The sequence below is a fragment of the Muntiacus reevesi genome, chromosome 9, assembly GCF_963930625.1.
Source record: "Muntiacus reevesi chromosome 9, mMunRee1.1, whole genome shotgun sequence".
NCBI lineage: Eukaryota > Metazoa > Chordata > Mammalia > Artiodactyla > Cervidae > Muntiacus > Muntiacus reevesi.
Window position 1 is genome coordinate 67,231,296 of NC_089257.1, and position 23,480 is coordinate 67,254,775.

Consider the following 23,480-nt stretch of genomic DNA (forward strand, 5'->3'; position numbering starts at 1 on the left):
CCATTTAAAGTTATTACAGCAAAGGATTACTCTCCAAACTATACAAGCAGCTCATCCGATCAAAAGGTGGCCAGAAGACCTGAACACACATTTCTCCAAAGATATACAAATGGCTAACAAACACGTGAAAATATGCTCAATATCACTTATTATTAGAGAAATGCAAATCTAAACTACAGTGGTGTCACTTCGCACTGGTCAGAATGGTCATCATCAAAAAATCTACAAACAATAAATGCTGGAGAGGGTGTGAAATAAAGGCAACCTTCTTGAACTGTTGGTGGGAATGTAAAGTGACACAGCCACTATAGAGAACACTATAGAGATTCCTAAAGAAACCAGGAATAAAACTACCATATGATCCAACAATCCCACTACTAGGCATGTACCCTGAGGATACCATAAATGAAAAAGACATATGTACCCCAATGTTCACTGCAGCACTATTTACAAGAGCTACGACATGGAAGCAACCTAGATGTCCATCAACAGATGAATGAATTAAGAGATTGTGATGCTTATATACAATGGAATATTACTTAGCCATAAAAAGGAACACATTTGAGTCAGTTCTAATCAGGTAGATGAACCTATTATACAGTGTGAATTAATTTAGAGAAACAAATATCTATAAAGGCATACATATGGAATCTAGAAAGATGGTACTGATGAACCTATTTGGAAGGCAGCAATGGAGATGCAGACATAGAGAACAGACTTGTGGACCCTGTAGGGGAAGGAGAGGGAAGGACGAATTGACAGAGTAACAGTGAAACAAATATATTACCACATGTAAAATAGCCATGGGAATTTGCATATGATGCAGGGATCTCAAACCTAGTGTTTTGTGACAACCTAGAGGGGTGGGATGGGATGAGAGGTGGAAAGTAGGTTCAAGAGGGAGAAGACATATGTACACCTATGACTGATTCATGTCAATGTATAGTAGAAACACAATACTGTAATTATCTTCCAATTAAAAATATAATTAAAAAACCATAAAAAAGTAATTACAAAATAATGGCTATATTTCCCTGTTGTATAATATATCCTTGTTGCTTATTTATTTTATACATAGTAGTCTTTATCTCTAAATTCCCTACCCCTATCTTGCCCCTCTTTTCTTCCCTCTCTCCACTGGCAACACTAGATTTGTTCTCTACATCTGAATCTGTTTTGTCACATTCATTATTTTTTAGATTCCACATTATGTAGAATATTTGTCTTTGTCTGATATATCATTTTTCATGTAGTTTAAATATGTGATTCTCAAATGGAGGAGAAACTGTCCCTTAGGAAACATTTGGCAATGTCTGGAGACATTTTTAATGGTCACACAACTTGGCAGGGGAAGCATGTAATAGGTTGAGATCAGAGATGATGCTAAAACATCCTATAAAGCACAGCCTCCACAGTAAAGAATTGTAAGGCCCAATATGTTAATCATGTCAAACTAGAGATTTGTCCTAGATGCCAATATGTTATCAATTGTATGTGTTGTAAATATTTTTCCCAGTTTGTTGGTATCTTCATTTTTCCTGTGGTAGTTTTGATGATAAGAAATTCTTAATTTTAATATATTTAAGCTATCGATCTTTTCTTTTATGGACTATGCTTTTGTCTTTGATTTAAGAAAGTTCTCCAGGCTTTAAGGATAGAGATGTTCCAATGAAATGTTCCATAAGTTTTAAATTTTGCTTTTTTATATTTAAGCCTTTGATTACATTTGTTTATAACCTACGAGTCCAAAACTAACTTTTATATGAAGAAATGAGGACTATTTATTTAAAATTCATCTTATCCCCACTGGGTTACAATGCTGTCAAAACTGAAGTTTGCAAAAATGGGCTTATTTCTAGTTGTCTATTTTTACCTTTTTATCTGGAGGCTAAAGTTGTTTTTACTTTCTAATAAAAGAAAAATTGAATCCCAAGAGTTTAAAGTTTTGATGAATTTCATGAAAGGAGATTTTAGAAGCTTTTTTAAAAGGTGTTTCTCTGTCTTTTCTAGAGATACAAAAAGAAGGGAATTTGATGTTATTTTGAATACCAAGACCAAATACTTCTCAAATTATTATAAAATGAGCTCATTAATTTCACTGAAAGTTGTTTCACTTCTCCACAAACTACACTGCCTACAGTATATATTTCACAAAGGTTGGAAACCCATTTATTGTCTGGCAAAATGAGAGCCTTTCCTCAAATATTTTTTAACATCTATATTTAACCTTATACATCATCCAACTCTTTTATCTAGGGGTTGTAACAGAAATATCCATTTTCTTTCCTCCATAGTAAGAAAGACCATTTCCTAACTGCTGAGAAGCTGGCTCTTAAGGACATTCCCGACCAGATGATTCCTGGAAAGGAATCCATCGCTCAAAGAACATTCACACCTGTCAATCAACCTCAGCCATCAGCTTTCAAATCCAGTTGCTCTGAAGCCAGTGGGAAAACTATTCACAGGGTGAAGCAGAGACAAAATATATGTAAACATCTTTGTTTCCTTTTCTCTTTTCTAACATTTCCCCTTCATTCTCATTTAGCCCACACAAGCTCCAAACTAGTATTCAATAACACTGAAGTGGGATCATTTTATTAAAAGAAACTATACCTTGGAATTGAAGTAAGTCAGAAGCAGAAATATAAATACACTGATTCAGAAAATAATTCAGCATTGGGACAAAAATTTTTCCAGGAAAGGAACATTTTTTTCAATTTTTTCCTTTGGGAAAATACTCTGGAAATGATTCCCTTTTTAAACAAGTATTTGCTACTGCTTGTTATTCTTTTTTTCTTGAATATTCTTGAAATGATTATCAACTAATAATGCAATTAATCTGGAGCTTCAAGTATGGGTTTAAGGGAAAATGAGAAGGGGTTTTCTGCAGTGACAGCACTTTCCATGATACCTACTTTTGATATCTGATCACCATAAAGATTGACAACTCATGGCAAAGCAATGATGTACAGTGGTCATTAAATACTCTGGTTGGACAGGGTGTCTCTAGCTGATTACCATGTCTGGGATCAGGTGGCAGTTAAACCCAAGGGGGCTAAGAGTATTTACCACACATACAGCTCTTAGATGCTATCAAATTTGTTACATCTGGAGCACTGTTTAGAACCATGTAGCAGAAAGACGTTTACTCAAAACTCAAAAGAGACCTCTATTTACCAAATGGCTGTACATACCTCTTTCAGATACAGAAGTATAGATCTCTGGTGGTCTTGTAAGGAAATTTTCATAAACAAGATTTGTAAGTTTCCAGCTCATTTAAACACATTAAATAATCAATTTCCTAAAAATTGCAAAAGCAAATAGGAGCTGCTCTAGGAGCAATGTAGAAGTATGCAATGCTGCAAGTAAACTGGACTGAGAAATCAGTTTGTTTTTCAGGGACATCCTCCCCTCCAAGTTGAGGCCAGGAACACAGGATTATACATGAGGGGAAAAAAAAGACAAAGCCACAAGCATAAAAAGTCCTACAACCATCAGACATAAACATACAGCCTGTTTTATGTGGAAGATTACGATCACGCTGCGAGTTTTTACCTGCCAGGCAAAGGGGACACCCTGAATCTCCAGTTGAAGGAAGTAGCAGCAGTCATGGCCCATGCTCCTGAGAATAATCGGGTCTCCCATGGGAGCTGCACCTGATCTGTACCTGTTTACTTTTGCCTCAAACTGCTCACATGCAGACTAGGAAGGCCTGCAGCTTAAATATCACAATCACATGGACAACAATGCCAGGAGCACAGGAAAGGCCACCATCCACATAAAATTCACACTGAAGGTGCTGCCCAAGGGCTTAGACCAGGGCAACAATATAAGCTGTGAACCCTAAAAGAGATCCTTCCCTACCCAGCCTCCACACAGATTTGGAACAGCCAAGTGGTACATGTGAATGTGAAGTAGGGTTTAGCAGTTACCATTTCCACTAAATTGTTTAGGGTTTAGCAGTTACTATTTCCACTAAATTGTTGAAAACAAATTGAGGGCACCTTAGCTCTTTATATGCCATCATATATATACGGCTCAAGCTTAACAAAACACTATGAAATTTTAGTCTGAACGTCAGAAAATCTAAAATGGGACAACGCGGCGATTCTTGCTCCCCACGCCCAGTTCGGTGTCAGGGTACCTCCCCGATCATCAGTGAACACAAGTTTTGGTCCATTCGGTTAACTTCAGACGTCGGCCCACTCCATCGAGTCTCAGTCTTCCCTTTTCTTCAGGAGGAAACATTTTTCGAGTCACTGGACTTGGAAACGACTCCACCGTGAGGTGAGACACCCTCTATTACCCGTTCCCTAAGACAGGTTCCCAAAACAGGGAGTAGCTTTAACTCGTCTGTGAGGAGTCTAGAGCCGGCGGTGAGTCCGAAAAATGAGGAGGTTTTGACCGCTGAAGTCGGAGAATGAGACTTGGGAAATCAAGGTCCCGTCTCCGCAACACCACTTCCGGGCCGCATACCGCCCGACCGACGTACAAGCTGACCGTTAGGCGCGGGCGGGGCCGGGGTCACGTGGCCCGCGCGGGGTCAGAGCCCGGCGTACGCGGGAGCACGCAAAGCGGCTCGGGCCGCGGCCGCGCGCCTGGCGTGCGCGCGCAGGCCGGGGGCGGAGCGTGTGGGCTGAGCCTCAGGCGCGCGGCGGGGCGGAGGTGGGGCTCGAGCGGGGTGGAGGGCGGAGGCGGGGCCTCCTCCTTCACCTCCTCCTCCTCCTCCTCCGGCGAGGCTGGGCCGGCGGCGGCGGCGGGAGGCGGGTGACCCGCGGAGGGGCGTCTCGGCCATGACTGCGGAGCTGCAGCAGGACGACGCGGCCGGAGCGACCGACCGCCACGGCTCGGTGGGCCTCGCGGCGGCGGGCGCGGACCAAGGGGCGGGCTCCGGGTCCCACGGGGTAGGGGTGCGGGGCCCAGGCTGGAGCCGCGCGGGGCGCGGGCGGGCGGGCCTGCGGAGATGGGGCGCGGGGCTGCGGAGGGCGCCCGGGCCCGGCGGGGGCGAAGGCAGCGCGCCGGCCGGGTTGAGCACCGAGGCTCCGGGAGGAAGCTGAAGTGTCTGCAAGGCTCGCTCGCAGAGATTGAGGACTCTTCTTGGGGTCCAGAGACGGGCTGAAGTTCGAGGGAGGTTAGCTAATTTGGGATATCAAAAATAAAGGACTGGACGTGGGCTACTGTCTGCATCAGGGATCTCTAAAGAGCGTTCCTGGCCCCCGACTAGGGGTGAGAAACTTCGGAAAGGGGCAGCTTTGCTGGATTGTGGGGGTTTTTTTGTTTGTTTTTGTTTTCGAATCCGTTTTAGGGCAGTGCAGTTTTAAGAGTCTAAAGCCGACCGAAGTTATCTAAGTTAAAGCGAGGATTTTATCTACACCGTGTGAAAGACCAAGGGTCCTTGTTACCACTTCCTACCTTCCACATTCTCTCCCCCCCCCCCGCCCCATATTTTTAAGCAGAAAGCAGCCTCCCCAGTTACTGCATTCATCACTGTAGATTTTTAAGGAAAGGGGAGGAACACAGTGATGAATAGAAGTTATGCTGATAATGCTTTCCTAGTTCTAGTATCTAAGAAGATTGAAATCAATACAGGGATTTCTGGGCTAAGAAGGTGAGAGGAAAAGAACACTGGTTTGAGAGAAAAAAAGGCTAATGTCTGTTCCAAGAAAAAAAAAAGCCTTGGGAAGTGGGCAATTTGAGAATGTCTTCTAATGTTACTTTGGAATGTTCTAACTTAACACTACCCTGTCACCCCTCAAGTGGTGCGCTTTTTCAAGACAGAATGGGGAACCTGTACCAAGTATTTAAATGCGAGTTTGGAAGTGAGGAATTTCATAAACTATTTATCTATTTACAGTACAGAGCTATCAAGATACCTCCACGTGAGAAACCTTTTACGCCCTTTTTTTAACCCCCTCTTCGGACACTCAAGAGACCAATAAAGTGACCGCACTTCCTTTTTAAATTCCGGTAGTAAAAGATACCTCCAGGTCCTGGGCTACAAAATGAAAGTAGGCAAATGGTGTTTCATGTGCTCATTTTTAATAGAAATATTGTTAGGTGTTTACAAATGACCCTTGGAATGTGAGTCAGGATTTTCTTTCGTTTCACAGATCAGTTCTGTTTCTTCAAAGGACAGTGACTTAAAAGCAGGTGGGAAAATCTTAGTTTTGAGATTGTCATGTTGATTTAGAGAAGAGACTATTTTAAGGGAGAGCAAGTCATATTTAAATTTGTTGGTTGAGACCATGTGTCGTTTGGTCAGCGGCAACTGCATTTACCTCTGCCTCAGTTTGAGCGATGACCACTGTCTCAGCCTTCTCGGTTTAAGCGCTCATGCTCATGTGTGAGGTGTTTGATGAACACTTGTATATAAGTCATAGCTATTTTTGGAAAGCTTTGGAACTCCAGTGGCTGTGGCTGGCTGGAGGACCTGATTCCTGGCAACCTGCAGAGTGATGACATTTACTGTTCTTCCCAGCGATTCGCCCCATACAGACAGATGATAAGCTTGGAATGCTTGATAATGTTTGCTCTTTTGGTTTTTTCTAATGTAAAATGCCTGAAGTTAGCAGGCTAGAATGAAGGAGTCTATATGGGGAGTACTTTTCCCATCTCAGAGGAAAGATTTTGGTATTTTCTTCTTCATCTTAAGTTTCACGTTAGAATGAACTCTAAATTCTCTGAAGCAATTCTTCATTGCCCTTAAAGGATCTTGAATTGTTCTAATTGAGGGGAGCGCTCCTCCCCTGACACTCAGCAGCTATTTAAAACTTAGAGTGCTCCCTTTCCCTTATTGGTCAGCAAACAGGCAGAATCTGTTATAGCCCTGAAGAACTTGAGTCAGATGAAAACGCAGTACTCTTGAAATCTGTTCTTAGTCTGCACTTGAGTCTAAATCGTACCATTTAAATCGCAGCTTCCCAGGTGGCGCTAGTGGTAAAGAATTCACCTGCTAATGCAGGAGACCTGAGAGATGCAGGTTCGATCCCTGGGTTGGGAAAATTCCCTGGAGGAGGGCATGGCAGCCCACTCCAGTATTCTTGCTTGGAGAAATCTCGTGGACAGAGGAGCCTGGTGGGCTACAGTCCATGGGATCGCAAAGAGTCGGACGAGACTGAAGCGACTTAGCTTGTACCATTTAAATCAGTTCTTAACTTAGATGAAAACCCAGCAGCAGTGTTTACTGTTATTGTAATGCTCTCGGAGGGAGAGCATTGAGCAGTCCTGAAGAGAGACCTTGGTTCTCTGCTCAGGAATTAAACCTGGGTAACCTGGATGAAAACCAAGAGTCCTAGCCATTGGACCACCAAGGTCTAGAGGCTAGGGGCAAAGTGGCCCTGGCTCTTGCCCCGCTTTGAAGCAAGAATATTTCAAGGAGGCAAAAAGTATAAAAACAGATGCAAAGTTTATGATTCAAGACACAGCACAATATATGGGAGAGCACACAGGAAAGCGTTTGTTTATCCAACTCAGAATCAGGCCAGAGATACACACCCTGACAGGGTATGGGCATCCTCTCTGATGAGGAGTGGTGCAGTAAGTCAGAAGCTAGGCAGAGACACACACCCGGAGAGGAGCGCAGGCGTTTAGAGACACACCCAGAGAGATGTGTGGCCGTCCTGGATAAGGAGGAGGAGTGAGGAGATGATGTTAATCATTTATACAGGACAGTCCTTCCAGGGCTTTGTTTACCTTTGACCCATTATCTTGTTTCTCTCTTCATGCCTGACTGGCCCATGGATCCTCCCCAAGATGCATGTGCAACTTTTTGCTGAGACGGTTCTCGCTGTAGCGGCCTGTGGGTGCATGTCCACACTTATGATGGAGTGGGGTCCCCTCCCTTTTCACCTCCCAAAAGCATTCCTTCACATGTGCAGACAGGGAAGTCTTCCTTGACCTCAGGAGTGGGCACCTTATCTCTTTGCTTTAGCAGAGCTCAGCTTTTACCACTAGCTTTGTCCTTAGAGTGTTTGGTTGAGAACAAGGGCTTAGTTTTACTCCACCTGACAACCACCAGGTGTCCGGCCCAGAGACCCACTGTCTCCTACCTCAGTAGGACAAGCAATTTGAAGTCAGATTGGCTCTTAAAAACCCGTCAACCTTCGCAGCTGTGCTAAGGCTCATCATACATCCTGCTAATGGAAGCCCTATGAAAACCTGTTTCTGAGAAAATTTAGTGCCTTCTTTCAATTTATTGGTTTTATACACTCTTTTATCTTGTCTCATTTCTTGTAATTTTTGGAACAACAGTAAGTGAGTGCTTGGTTGGCATCCACAACTCTCATGCCTCCAGCTCCAGACAGTTCCTACTCACACAGTACTTTTAGTAAATTTATAAAACACATTGACAAGTAACACCTCACCAGGCAAGATCTTGCCATGTGTTTTCTTTCATCAAAGAAATTTAAAGCAATAGCCAAGTGAAACGTATTTTTCAAGGAGAATAATGATGCTGATAGTAGTAGTAGATAACCTTGATAGATCATGTACTATATGCCAGACTGTGCTTACAGCTTAACATATTATCTCAGTACTTAGGACAGCTTCAGGAAGTTTTCCTATTTCTTGTTAAATAATTTACACAAGGTTACTTACCTAGTAAAGGGTACAGCCAGGGTTTAACCCAGGGACTTCCAACTCCCAAGAGCTCAAGAAATCTCTGATCCTACTTCTTTGTTGATGGACCCATAGTTTTGGGTCAGAACCTATTACTCTGTAGAACTCTCTCCCTGATGTTTTAAATTTTCAGTCCTCACTGCACTCTTTCTCAATAGATTACCTTCCTTTCTACTTGGATGAGCTAAGTGATACCTAAAGAGCACTCTGTCTCATGCTTGGGGTCCTCCCCCCTTCAGAATCTTTTTTCTCTTAGTGAAAGATGTACTCTTCCCTCCTCCCGTCTTTTAGAGATGAATCTAAATCAGTGGTGTCTAGAAACCTTTTTGATTGTGACTCCTAGGGAAGAATATGCTTGTCATCTAGTGGGTGGAAGCCAAGAATGCTGCTAAATATCCTGCAGTGTATAGAGAGCCCCCCCTTCCCCAAAACAAGAAGTTGTCTGGCCCAAAATGTCAATGGAGCTTAAGAAACCCTGGTTTAGATGTTGTTTCTCCTCATTCGCCTAAGTTTTCTTTCATCTTTCTTAGCCTAGCCTAACTCCCAGGTACCTTCACTGCCTTCTGCTCCCTTGAGACTCAGGATATGGTCCATGGACCAGTAGCATCCATATCATCCAAGAGTTTGTTAGAAATGTAGAAATTTGGATGTGCTGTAGCCAGCTTGTACTTGTACTGCCTCTCCAGGTGATTATATACATTTCTTCCCAACTATCTGCTCAATGACCTCATGTTAGTAGCTTGAAATCTTCATCGAAATATTTCTATTAAGGCAATAAATCGGCTGGACAAACCAACATACCACTGTTTGGGCCTCTACCCTAGACCTGCAGAATCGGAATCGCCTTTTGACAGGATCCCTGGGTGATAAACTTTGAGAAAGTGATCAATTTTCTGCTCCAAAGGATTCCCATATTCCCTTTAGCTATGCACACTTCTCCTCAATCCTCAAACAAAATAGCAACAATAGCAAAATTGTCTCTGCCTTATTCTTTAATCTTGTTTACTGTCTTTCCTTTCATTTTGTTTACTTTCTTCCAAGTCCACCTGTTTCTTCTCTAAAACAGTTTTCCAGTTGCAATGTAATTCCAGCTCATTGGGGAAAACTTGTAAAACACAGACCCAGGCAAGGTTTAGCTCTTGGCTGGTAGGAGGCCCCCGTCCTCAGGCTGAAGTGAGCTGGTTCCCAGGTTTTACTTGAGGTGCAGCAACAACTTTGCAAAAGCCCAGTTAGGAGGTGACTCTGGGGATCACTTAGGCTCCAGCAAGATGAGGGCTGGTTGCCCACAGGCCTACAGAGAGGCTGATCAGGCAACAGAAGATTAGATTTTAGGGCAGTGAGTGGTTTTATGTGATCAGCATCTCCCAGGCCACCCAACGAGAGCCTTGCCAGCAGTAGGCTTTTAGTATTGGTAGCAAGTGAAATGGATCTCTTGGAGGTGACCAGTGACTAATCACCTTCTGGTCAGGTCAGTGACCTTCTTTCAGTACTAGTTCTTTCTACATCCTTGCTTATTCAAATACTTTCTCAAGTCCCATTTGCATGTTTTGATTTGTGATGCTTTTTCATGGCCACTTTTTGGTTGATACTTACTTCGGCTTTTGATTTTGTTGTTAGTTATTATCAACTGTTCTGCTTTTTACAGAAAAATTCCATCCTGTTTTCTTGAATCATTTACCATGGTCTCATCACAGATGTACCACAGTAAGCCCTCATTTCTGAGCAGATAACATCATTTAACAACCTTCTTTTGAAAACTAGCCCTGGAAAAGATGTTTGAATTTATGTACTACAGCTTTCTTTTTTTTTTGGCGTGGAGGGATGGAAGTCGTGCTGCACAGCTTTATAGGATCTTAGTTCCCAACCAAGGATTGAATCTGTGCCCTTAACAATGATAGTGCCAAGTCCCCACCGTTGGACCACCAAGGAATTCCATACTGCACCTCTGCCCTCGAGTGCGAGGGCTTCAGTAGTTGCGGCACTCGGGCTTAGCTACTCTGTGGCGTGTGGGATCTTGCTGAGCCGGGGATCAAACCTCTGTCCCCTGCATTGGCAGGTGATTCTTATCCACTGCATCACCAGGGAAATCCCCTACTGCAGCCTTCTTGGTTTTGCAGATATAGTAACTGGTTTAGGGAGTTGATTTACTTGTGATCACAGTCTGTGGCAGAAACCTTGGTTTCCAAGTCCTGTTGGTGTGCCCAGCGTTGCTGCTGCTGAACTTGCTGAGCCCTCTTCCCTGGGACCTTTGGGCCCTGTGTGTATATATGTTTGTGTGTATGTATTTGGCTGCACTGGGTCTTAGCTGCACGCAGCATCTTATAGTTGCGACATGCAAACTCTTAGTTGCAGCATGTGGGATCTAGTTCTTTGACCAAGGGTAGAACCTGGGCCACTTGCATTGGAAGCTCAGAGTCCCAGCCACTGCACCACCAAGGAAGGCCCTGAGGCCTTTATTTTTCAGGCTTTTCTACATTTCTTCTCTGGTAGGGGTGAACCTTTGCTTTCTTTGTTGTTACTGTCCCTTTATTAACTGCTTCCAGATCTGCATGTCTGATCCCAAATTGCAGATGACTTCAACTCCTCTTTTTCCAAATACTTTTTGAGCATTTCTACTTGAGATAAACATTTGCTACCTCACTCCTTTTCCCATAGTTACTATACCAGCCCTGCAAATTGTAATCATAACTTGTAATCATAACCTCTACCATATGCCAGTTTTTGGTACATTTTTAATCTTTATAAAAACCCTACAAGGTATGAATGATTATGTCTTATTACTGTGGGGAAACTCAGCCTCAGATATTAATATAGCTTACAAGGTCCTAATAAGAAATTTTTAAACCAAAGTGTCTCTCTGTATTGCATTTGAAAAAATGACTTACTCAAGAATAAATTCTAAGTAGCACAGTTGAGGGGCTTCCCAGGTGGCTCAAGTGGTAAAGAATCCCCCTGCGAATGCAGGAGATGAAGGCAGAAGAAGCAGGGTTCCCTCCCCGGGTCGGGAAGATCCCCTGAAGATGGTAACGGCTACCCACTCCAGTATTCTTGCCTGGAAAGTCCTGCAGACAGGAGCCTGGTGGGGCTACAGGCTACAGTCCATAGGGTGGCAGAGAGTCAAATATGACCTAGCACCTGAGCATACATAGCATAGCACAGTTGAGACTTCACGCCATTCTGACTTTGCTGCAGTACGTGCCTTTTTAGAACCAAACTTTTTGACTCCCTTGACAATTGATGGAGCACCTTAACATATATTTCCCATTGAGCCCATATAGCAACCCTGTGAAATAAAATCTAGTGTGAAGCAGAATTTACAAAACGACACAACTAGTAAGTAATAAAACTAAAACCCTGGCAAAGGCAGTTATTTTCCTAGGATATCAGTATTTTTACTACAGTCTGTAGATGAGTCTTTTAGATGGACAGGTCACAGTAGTTACATTTAAAAATCATTTTTCATTTTAATAACAGTCCCTGTATGCATTACTTCATTTCATAGTCATACCTGTTCTGTCAAAGCTTATGGTATACTTTATTTTCCAGCCGTAGAAATTGATGCTCAAGAAAGTTGAAATTTTCCCAGAGGCTAATGTGTGGTGGAGTCGGGGCTACCTGGTGCTATTCCACCATCAAGGCTTTCTAATAAAAAACAGAGGTCAAAATGCCAGACATTCAAAGCCAGATTAAAGATCTGCATGAATTGATGCTAGCAACTGCTTCATGGTGGTTGGTAGGTTAAATCTGAGATATCCTAAGAAAGCATTTCCTTTTTCCAGTATTTCTATGCAAGTTAGTACTTTCCTGGTGTTTTGTTGTTGTTGTTGTTGTGTGTATGTACGTGCATATGCAAAGCTCAATTTTTATTCAGTTGAGGTGAAATTCATATAATATAAATTACCTATTTTAAAGTATACATTTAGTATATTCACAACATTGCACAACCACCACTTTTGTCTAGGTCCAAAATATTTTTATCACCCCAAAAGAAAACCAGTCCCTGAAAACCAGTCCCAGAAAACTAATCAGTCCCTCCCTGTTTCCCCTCCACTCTCCCCCCTGACCACACTGATCTGCTTTCTGTAGCTGCCTTTTACCTGTTCTGGATAGTTCATGTAAATGGAATTGTATAATATGTGACCTTTTGTGTCTTGTGTCTTTCACTTAGTTTATTGAAGTTTATTCAAGTTATAGCATGTATCAGTACTTCATTCCTTTCAGTAATGGCTAATATTCAGCTCTAGAACCAAACATGGAACAACGGACTGGTTCCAAATTGGGAAAGGAGTACATCAAGGCTGTATATTGTCACCCTGCTTATTTAACTTATATGAAGAGGACATCCTGTGAAATACTGGGCTGGATGAAACACAAACTGGAATCAAGATTGCCAGGAGTAATATCAATAACCTCAGATATGCAGATGACACCACCCTAATGGCAGAAAGTGAAGAGGAACTAAAGAGCCTTTTGATGAAGGTGAAAGAAGAGAGTGAAAAACCTGACTTAAAACTCAACGTTCTAAAAACTAAGATCATAGCATCCAGTCCTATCGCTTCATGTCAGATAGAAGGGGAAATGAAAACAGTGACAGACTTTATTTTCTTGGCCTTCAAAATCACTGTGGATGATGACTGCAGCCATGAAATTAAAAGATGCTTGCTCCTTGGAAGAAAAGCTATGACAAATCTAGCCAGTGTATTAAAAAACTGAGACATCACTTTGCTGACAAAGGTTCATATAGTCAAAGCTGTGGTTTTTCCAGTAGTCGTGTACAGTTGTGAGAGTTGGACCATAAAAAAGACTGAGCCCCAAAGAATTGATGCTTTTGCACCGTGGTACCAGAGAAGACTCTTTTGAGAGTCCGTTGGATAGAATTGATGCTTTTGAACTTTGATGCTGGAGAAGATCTTGAGAGTCCCTCAGAGAGCATAGAGATCAAACCAGTCAGTCCTAAAGGAAATCAACCCTGAATGTTCAGTGGAAAGACTGATGCTGAAGCTCTAATACTTTGTCCACCTGATGCAAATAGCTGACTCATTGGAAAAGACCCTGATGCTGGGAAAGATTGAAGGTGGGAGGAGAAGGGGACGATAGAGGATGAGATGGGTTGGATGGCATCACCGACTCGACTCACACGAGTTTGAGTGAATTCCAGGAGATAGTGAAGGACAGGGGAGCCTGGCATGCTGCAGTCTATGGGGTCGCAAAGAATTGGGCACGACTGAGTGACTGAATAACAGATATATCTAGTACATCTTACCTGATGTAAGATGTAGTTTTTCCATTGGTGGACATTTGAGTTTTTCCCACCTTTTGGCTTTTGTGAATAGTACTTCTGTGACCAGTCGTGTCCAAATATTTGAGTGCGTGCTAAGTCACTTCAGTCATGTCTGACTCTTTGTGACTCTGTGGTCTGTAGCCCACCAGGCTCCTCTGTCCCTGGGATTCTCCAGCCAGGAATACTGGAGTGGGTTGCCATGCTCTCCTCCAGGGCATCTCCCTGACCCAGGGGTCAAACCTGTGTCTCCTGCATTGCAGGTGGATTCTTTACCACTGAGCCATACATAAAGCCCTAAATATTTGAATACCTGCTTCCAATTATTTTGGGTATATACCTAAGTGTAGAATTGCTGGATCATAGGGTAATTCTATGTATAACGTTTTGAAGAACCCTCAGACCTTTCCATAGCATCTTTTCTGTTTTACATTCCCACCAGCAGCACACAAAGATCCCAGTTTTTCCATATCCTCCCCAAACTTGTAATTTTCCATCTTTGCTTTGTTTTATAGGAGTCATCTTTGCCTATGAAGTGGTATCTCATTTAGTTTTGATTTGCATTTTCCTAATGGCAGTTGTTATTAAGCATCTTTTCTTATGCTTATTGATCATTTGTATCTCTTCTTTGGGGAAATGTCTGTTTCAGTCCTTTGACTGTTTTTTGAATTAGGTTTTTTTGTCTTTGGTTTTTGAATTGTAAGAATTTGAATATAATCTGAATACTAGACCCTTATCAGATTTTTGTTTTGAAACTATTTACTCCCATCCTGTAGGTTGTCATTTCACTTTCTTGATAATGTCCTTTGTTGCGTAAAAGTTTTTAATTTTAATGAAGTGCCACTTACCTATTTTTTTCTTCTGTCACTTGTGCTTTTGGGATAACATAAAAAGAAGCCATTGTTAAATTCAAGATACTGAAGATTTACGTCTAACTTTCTTGTTAGAGTTTTATAATTTTAGCCCTTATACTTTAGATGTTGATCCATTTTGAGTTAGTTTTTGAATATTATGTGAAGTAGGAGTCAAACGAGAGAAGGCAATGGCACCCCACTCCAGTACTCTTGCCTGGGAAATCCCATGGACGGAGGAGCCTGGTAGGCTCCAGTCCGTGAGGTCGCTAAGAGTCAGACACGACTGAGCGACTTCACTTTCACTTTTCACTTTCATGCACTGGAGAAGGAAATGGCAACCCACTCCAGTATTCTTGCCTGGAGAATCCCAGGGACAGGAACCTGGTGGGCTGCCATCTATGGGGTCGCACAGAGTCGGACACGACTGATGTGACTTAGCAGCAGGAGTCAAACTTTATTCTTTTTTGCAAATGTATATCTAGTTTTTCATTTTTGTTTGTGGAGTGTGTAAATTTAAGGTGTACGTCATGTTGCTTCAGTAAGTGGATATATTACAATATGTTGGCCCTTCTGATATTTGTCACATCACTTACCTATACTGCATTATTATTATGTTCAATAATCCTTACATTAAATCTCTATGGCTATTTTAGTACTTGTTGCAAATTTGTGCTCTTAAATACTGTCAGTCTTACCCTATACTATCCCTAATACCATTTTTTGAAGAGTCTTTTTTTCCCCCCATCAAATAGTCTTGACATCCTGATCAAAAATCGATTGACCAGGACTTACCTGGTTGTCCAGTTGTTAACAGTCTGCCTGCCAGTGCAGGGGACATAGCTTCCGTCTGTGGTCCTGGAAGATCCCATGTATCACAGGGCAGCTAAGCCCATGTGCCGCAACTACTGAGGCCCCTGCGCCTGGAGCCCATGCTCCGCAGCAAGAGAAGCCACTGCAGAAAGAAACCCGCACGCTGCAACGAAGAGTAGTCCCCACCTGCTGCAACTAGAGAAGGCCTGTGTGCAGCAGTGAGGACCCAGCACAGCCGAAAATTAAATAAATAAAACAGATAACAAAATTAAAAAACTTAAAAATCAGTTGACTGGAGATTATGACTCTTTTCTGGACTCCCAGTTCCAATTCATTTGCCTATCTGCTTATCCTTATGCCAGTACTATACTGTCGTGATTACTATAGTTTCACAGTAATTTTTGAAATCTTAAGAGTGTGAGCCCTCTTTGTTCAATATTGTTTAGACTATTCAGCGTCTACTGAAATTCCATATGGATTTGAGGGTCAGTGGTTTCATTTCTGTAAAAATGACCATTGGAATTGATTTTTTTTATATTGCATTGAATCTGTAGGTCACTTTGGGTAGTATTGACATATTAATATTAAGTCTTTGTGATGGTTCATTTTATGTGTCAGCTTGACTAGACCAGGAGGTGTCCAGACGTTTTGTCAACCATTCTGGTTATGTCTGTGAGGGTGCTTCTGGATGAGATTAGCATTTGAATCGGTAGGGTGAATAAAGCTGATTGCTCTCTCTGATGTCTTTGGACCTCATCCCAGCTACAGAAAGACTAAGTAGAAAAGAGGAAACTTTACCTAATTGGGTGCAGGTCTTCTCTTGCCTTCAGACTGAAAGTTATGTCATAAGCTTTCCTGGTTCTCAGGCTTCCAACCCAGGTTAGAATAGCCCCATTGGCTGGTTCTCCAGCCAGTGTAGATCTTGGAACTTCTCAGCTTTCAAAATCCCAAGAGCCAATTTGTAATAATAAATTTCTTAATTCACATATACTGGAAACTATGAATACAGGATTTCTTCACACACACACATGCACGCCCTGTTGGTTCTGTTTTTCTGGAGAACCTTAATGCAGTCTTCCAGTTCACGAACTTGGATGTTATGAAAGTTTCCTGTAAGTTTTTTCTCAGTGTTACGTAGTTTTTAGTATACAGATCTTTCACCTTCTTTGTTAAATTTATTCCAAAGTATTTTATTCTTTTGGATACTCTTATGAATGGAATTGTTAATTTCCTGTTTAGATTGTACACTATTACTGTATAGAAACACAGCTGATTTTTTTCTATTGATCCTATGCTCTTCAACTTTGCTTAATTTGTTTATTAGCTCTAGTGACTTTTTTGTGGATTTTTTTGTGTGTGTGTTTTATATATCATGTCATCTGTAAATAGAGATAGTATTGCTTTTTCCTTTCCAGTATAGGTGCGTTTTATTAATTTTTCTTACCTAACTGTTCTGGCTAGAACTTCTAGTATAATGTTGAATAATATTGGTGAAAATGGCTTCTTTGTATTAATACTGATTTTAAGGGGGACTCTTTCAGCCTTGCACTACTGTGTATGATGTTAACTGTGAGTTTTTTTTTTAAATACAGGCCCTTCATCATGTTGAGGAAATGCCCTTCTTTTCCTAGTTTCCCAATTGTGTATGTCATCAAATGTGTTGTGTTTTCCTGCACTGATCAAGATGACTTTCCCCCTTCATTCTGTCAGTGTGGTGTAACTGCTTTTTTTTATGGTTTCTTTTCATGCCTTTGTCAATCACGTTCTCTCAGGCACCCGCTTTCAGATGTTGACTAGGCTTCATCTCTCCTTCTCTGAGATGTGCAGAGCATACTCTTAAGTGCTTAGTCGCTCGATTGTGTCTAGCCCTGTGACCCCATGGCCTGGGGCCTGCCAGGCTCGTCTGCCCATTGGATTTTTCAGCAAGATCACTGGAGTGGGTTGCCATTTCCTCCTCCAGGGGGTCTTCCCAACCCAGGGATCGAACCTGCGTCTCCTATGTCTCCAGCATTGCAGGTGTATTCTTTACCCACTGAGCCATTGGGAAAACCCATAGACTGTACTCTACCATTCCACTTTTCCTACCAGCTTCATACTGCTTTCATCATCTTTGGTTTAATCAGTAGCTCTGTAACTCATGGTTAAGCTTTCTTTTCCTAGTTTTAACCCACATGTAAACTAGCTGTTAATATATGCTAGATTAATCCCTTTAAAATGCCTTTTTTGCCCCTCACATTTCTTCCCTGCTGAAGAGCCTGTGATGATTTTATGTTGTTCATTAGATCAAGTCTAAACTCATCCTGACATTTAGAACTATTCATAATCCCATCCCAAGTCACCTCTCTGGTCCCTGTTATTTATAAAAGATGGAAAACCACACACTGAGGTCCATCTAATAATAACATAGAATTTTGTTTCTAAAACTATAAGCATGTAAACTTGGTTTCTATATCTCTTCCTGTATTTTCTTAGTTTCTCATTTAGCAAATAAATTGCTAAATGGCGTTTTCTTAAATGTTTGAAGATGCATTTCATAAGACCTTGTCATATTAGCTTCCTGGACCTGTTTCTTGTATTTGGTTGAGGCATATATGTATTTAAAGAAATGAAAAAATATTGTCTTACTGTATTCTAAAGAAAAAAACAAGGTGCAGGACATTGTGTATGGTATGAAAGAAGACATTCATGTGCAAAGACCATTTCTGAAAGATGTCAGAAACTATTAATAGTGATTACCCCTGGGACATGGAACTGGATGGAAGGAACAGGGAAATTTCCCTTTCATTTTATATCATTTTGTGCTGTTACAATTTTCTACTCAGTGAATGTGGACAGAAGAGATGAAAAAGTTTGAGTAAATAATGATTAGTTCTTTTTCCTTGCTTTTAATTTTAGTTCATTCTACACCATTTAGGATTGACTAACTTTTAAAAGCTTTTAATGCTTTTTAAAAACGTTAAGCCAGTTGATGAACTGAAACAGTGATTTTCATCATGTACCTAATTTTTACACCATTAAAATAAGTTATTGATTTCAGGGGATTCAGTTTTATCCAGAAAAAACGGCTCTTTGTCATTTGTGGACTCACAAGGCACTTTAGAGTTTCATATTATGAGTAAATTGTACCAACATAGAGTTGTTGCTGGAGTAAAAACTGAAAAAAAAGCAGGACTTTGCGGACTTTTTCCGTGGAAGTTGGAAAGGTTAGCAGCAGTCTCAGACTGTGTTAAGACTCCGTTATATAGCCTGGGTTTCTGGAGTTGCTGCTGTGTATTTTCTTTGACTCTTAGAGTTACCCTTTGCTTTCCTTGGATATTTAAGATTTATTTTAAAATTAGAAAACCAGATCTTTAACTTTGGAGAGAATTTTATTAGGCACACCTTGGTATTTCTTTGGAGTAAAGTAACATTTATCAGATACTTAGTTTTAAATTTAGAAATGTACTTGTAAAAATAGACAATCGAGATCAGTAAATGTGTGCATCAGAATGGTGAAAATAGCATTCCTGTTTGAAGGAATGGAATCATCTAGAAAGCACCCTTGTCACAGTGCTAAACTGGGTATTTTGAAGATTGTGAGATTAGTAATCGCAGTAGTTTGCTCATCGAGTTTTAATTTAGTTGTGGTAGAATTAGGCCAGTTGTTTATTACAAAAACTTGATAACTTAATGTTTTTACCATGTAATAATCCTGTTTATGATGAGGTGCCGAGTTGCTGTCTTTGCTTTAAGAGAACCTCAGTACAAAGAAGCTTTGCCCCAAAACCATAGAGTAGCTGAGCTCTTTCTAGAGATGTGTGTGTGCCTGTCTTTCTTTACTGCCTCTGGGCAAGAAAAGAGAGTGCTCTTTGTTTTATGAAAATAATATGTATTTAGTTAAGGAAATGCAAGCCTGTTGGCTCTTGCCAGTTATTTGACTTCATTATGACTAGAGCACAGGCTTTGTCTTGTCTCTTGTTGGGTGTGTGCTTTATTTGTAGCATCGTAGTTAACGGTGAAGTTAATATTTAAATCAATTTCGTGTGAAGTTGAGAAACTGTGAGTTAGCGATGAACTAAGAGCCTAATGAGCTTAGCTTGTCTGTTGTAAAATTAACATGTCAGGTATACACACCAGGCTCCTCTGTCCATGGAATTCTTCAGGTAAGAATACTGGAGTGGGTTGCCTTTTCCTACTCCAGGGGATCTTCCTGACCCAGGGGTCGAACCTGACTCTTCTGCATTGCAGACAGATTGCTTACTGTCTATACCCAGGAAGCCCTGATCTGGATTTGGGTTGTGGGTACTACTGAGAATTTAGGTTTAGCTAAATATTTGTAAGACTGAGTCATGTCATAGCAGTTGTTCATGTGTGCCAATAGCATAGCTTCTTCCTTGTGAAATGTGTTGTTCAGACTCTTAATGGTTATTTTTAAATGATTAATCATTTAATTCAAGACATTTGATGACAAAATTGGTTTTATAAACCTTAGTTTTCTAACTTGCGCAATGAAGATGATCCTTGACTATTTTAGGGTTGTTCCAGGTGTTACATGATGTGTGAGGCATCGGTGGTTCCTGACAGGCGTTCAGTAAGTGTTAGTTACAATTGTGAACAGCACTGTCCTGTGGATAATTCACATTAGGCGGTGTGTTGTGTGATTGTTGTCTTTATGGAGGCAGGAATTTCACATTTAAAACAGAGATCCACATGGTGAGAAATATCAGGTAAAGATAGGAAGTCCCATTCCTTTGCAGGCTCATGTGTTCCATCGGCATGGGAGGTTAGAAAGGGCAGAGAACAGTAAGGGGCTGGAGTCCTTGAATAGTATGGGGCTTCCCAGGTGGCACTAGTGGTCAAGAACCTGCCTGCCAGTGCGGGAGACCTGAGAGACGCGGGTTGATGCCTGGGTCAGGAAGGTCCTCTGCGGAGGTAGGGCAACCCACTCCGATGTTCTTGCCTGGAGAATCCCCAAGGACAGAGGAGCCTGGCGGGCTACAGTCCATAGGGCCACAGAGTCAGACTGCAGTGACTGACTTAGCACACACACAGAGTTCTTGAGGAAGATGAGATGAGTATAACACTGTTCTTGGAGCTGCACAGAATGATTTTATGTCTTTGTCATCTCTGCCCAATAGCTTTAAAAAAAAAGGGAACCTGAGTTTCCTTTCCTGAGTGTATTATTCTAGATGTGTTAATGTCTGCTGCTACCTGTTAAAGCGTGGAGACAGAGGAGTGGGACTTTAACCTGTGGCCACATGTAATGGCTAGTAAGTTACTTATGGTTTGAATGCCATATTTCCTTGATTAGCACTTACTTGGCATTCTGAGATCTCTGAAATTGAGTGCTCCTTGCTTGACTATCTTCCACGTAGCACATGTGGTGTAGTTATCATGGTCTACACACGTGTGGGCTTGGTCACAGCTGTTCCTGCCACCGTGGCAGCCCAGTTACATGCCCTGTTGGTACTGTATGGTTAGTTTCTGCTCAGTTCAGTTCAGTCGCTCAGTCGTGTCCGACTCTTTTCAACCCTATGAATTGCAGCACGCCAGGCCTCCCTGTCCATCACCAACTCCCAGAGTTTACTCAAACTCATGTCCATTGAGTCGGTGATGCTATCCAGCCATCTCATCTTGTGTCATCCCCTGCTCCTCCTGCCTCCAACCCCTCCCAGCATCAGGGTCTTTTCCAATGAGTCAACTTTTCACATGAGGTGGCCAAAGTACTGGAGTTTCAGCTTCAGCATCAGTCCTTCCAATGAACACCCAGGACTGATCTCCTTTAGGATGAACTGGTTGGATCTCCTTGCAGTCCAAGGGACTCTCAAGAATCTTCTCCAACACCACAGTTCAAAAGCACCAATTCTTTGGCGCTCAGCTTTCTTCACACTCCAACTGTCACATCCACACATGACCACTGGAAAAAACATAGCCTTGACTAGACGAACCTTTGTTGGCAAAGTACTGTCTCTGCTTTTAAATATGCTATCTAGGTTGGTCATAACTTTCCTTCCAAGGAGTAAGTGTCTTTTAATTTCATGGCTGCAATCACCATCTGCAGTGATTTTAAGAGCCCAGAAAAATAAAGTCTGCCACTGTTTCCCCATCTATTTGCCATGAAGTGATGGGACCAGATGCCATGATCTTAGTTTTCTGAATTAAGTCAACTTTTTCACTCTCCTCTTTCACTTTCATCAAGAGGCTTTGTAGTTCCTCTTCACTTTCTGCCGTAAGGGTGGTGTCGTCTGCACATCTGAGGTTATTGATATTTCTCCCGGCAATCTTGATTCCAGCTTGTGTTTCTTCGAGCCCAGCATTTCTCATGATGTACTCTACATATAAGTTAAATAAGCAGGGTATTAGTTTACTTGCCATCTAAAATGACTTGAAAAAGATCCCCCTATGATTCAACAGTGAAACAAACAAAAACTATGAAGAAAAGCATAGAAACAGAACAGCAGGGTACAGATTTGATTTTATGTGAAGTAAAATATTTGTCTTTGGAGGAATGATTGCCATTTCAGATTTTCTTGCAAAACTACAATCAAATGTATCACGGGCCCTCAGAAAGGAAGATACTGTAGGTGTTTTAAGCCTTTTTTGTTGTTGCTGCTGAGAAATATGCAGGAGAATTACTTAATGCATGCCAGGCTGTGCATCTGGAAGCAGGGTGAATGGTTCTGTTTCTCAACGTAAATGAGACACTTTGGAGCCACAGGAAGCGGACGTGACGTTTCCTGGGACTGTCGTGAAGGTCTTGTGTCATGGTTTAAGTAGCAGCAGTTTTTCTCTTTGGTGACACCATTTTATAACTGGTGGCACCTTAGATTCAGTCTCTTCTGGTGTTTACCTCTCTAGCTCCTGATGGTAGCTTATTTAGAACTGATTGTTCTACAGAGTAATTAAAACTGTGCCTATATAAAGGCAGCTAAAATAAAAATAGGAAACTTGCTAAGATCAAGGTCAAAATTTCAGAATAAAATATTTGCATTGTTTTGCATTAAGTAGGCATTATTGCCTGTGTTCTTCGTCTTCTCAGATACAGCATGGCATAGAGGTTAGGGTGCAGACTCTGGAGTCGGGCAGCCTGGGGTCCAATCCCAGCTCCAACCCTTACTAGCAGTGACTCTCCGTAAGTTACTCAGCCTCTCTGTGCCTCATTCTTCTGTCAGATGGGCACAGTGTCTCTCTCACATGTTTGTTCTGAGAGATAAATGAGTTGATACCTCTGAAGTGTTTTGAACAGCACCTGGTGGGAAGTAAGCAGTGTGTGTGAGCTGTTATTCCATCTGGCATTGTCTTTTGTTGATACACCGAGTGGTCTCAGGTGAAGGTGTGTTTGTCTATCCCACTCTTCCCTTCTTGGTTCCAGTTCAGCCTGATATGCTACCCATTTCCCCTTCCCAGTTGTTATTCCATCCTTTTTTGGGTACGTCAATTTGAACTTTTTAGAAAATTGGGTATGATCGAGCTATATAGATTCACACACTTTTACACAGTATGATCAACGGAATTAGGATTCGCTTGGAAACAGACTTTTTGATGCTTTACTTTTCTAATCATCACATGCTGTGTATGTTCAGTGTTTTCCAAGGTTAGCTTTGGACACTTCTTAGTGCGAAAGTTCCTCTCCCAGTGCCCAGGCAGTGACTGCCCGAGACAGATGCCCAGCCTCCAGGACTGCTGGGCTCAGCAGGGTAGGGTTCCATTTCGAGCCTATGACCACGGCCTGTGACTAGAACAGAAAGACTGTTGATGCTTTTTTGAGGACTGTAGAGGGGTGTTTCAGTTCGTTTTTTCTAGTGTGTGATACTTGAGTGTTGCATTGGGCCCTCAGCTGTTGAAGGACAGAGGATACTGTTTCTCTCACTGCTGGCAGGGAGCTAGACTGCCTCTTGGAGACACAGCGCTAACTGAAAGATAGTTAGTGGTCACGCGTCAGC

General features: G+C 41.8%; 1 protein-coding gene across 8 annotated transcripts in view; it reads left to right on the top strand.

Moving 5' to 3' along the window:
- Positions 1-4,730: 4,730 nt before the first annotated feature.
- Positions 4,731-23,480, top strand: part of USP28 (ubiquitin specific peptidase 28) — a 66,060-nt gene continuing 47,310 nt past the window's right edge. For all 8 annotated transcript variants that reach the window (XM_065943855.1, XM_065943860.1, XM_065943861.1 and 5 more), the window contains exon 1: positions 4,731-4,850. In XM_065943855.1, the coding sequence (XP_065799927.1) occupies positions 4,794-4,850 (57 nt within the window). In that variant the 5' untranslated portion in view covers positions 4,731-4,793. The remainder of the gene's footprint in view (positions 4,851-23,480) is intronic.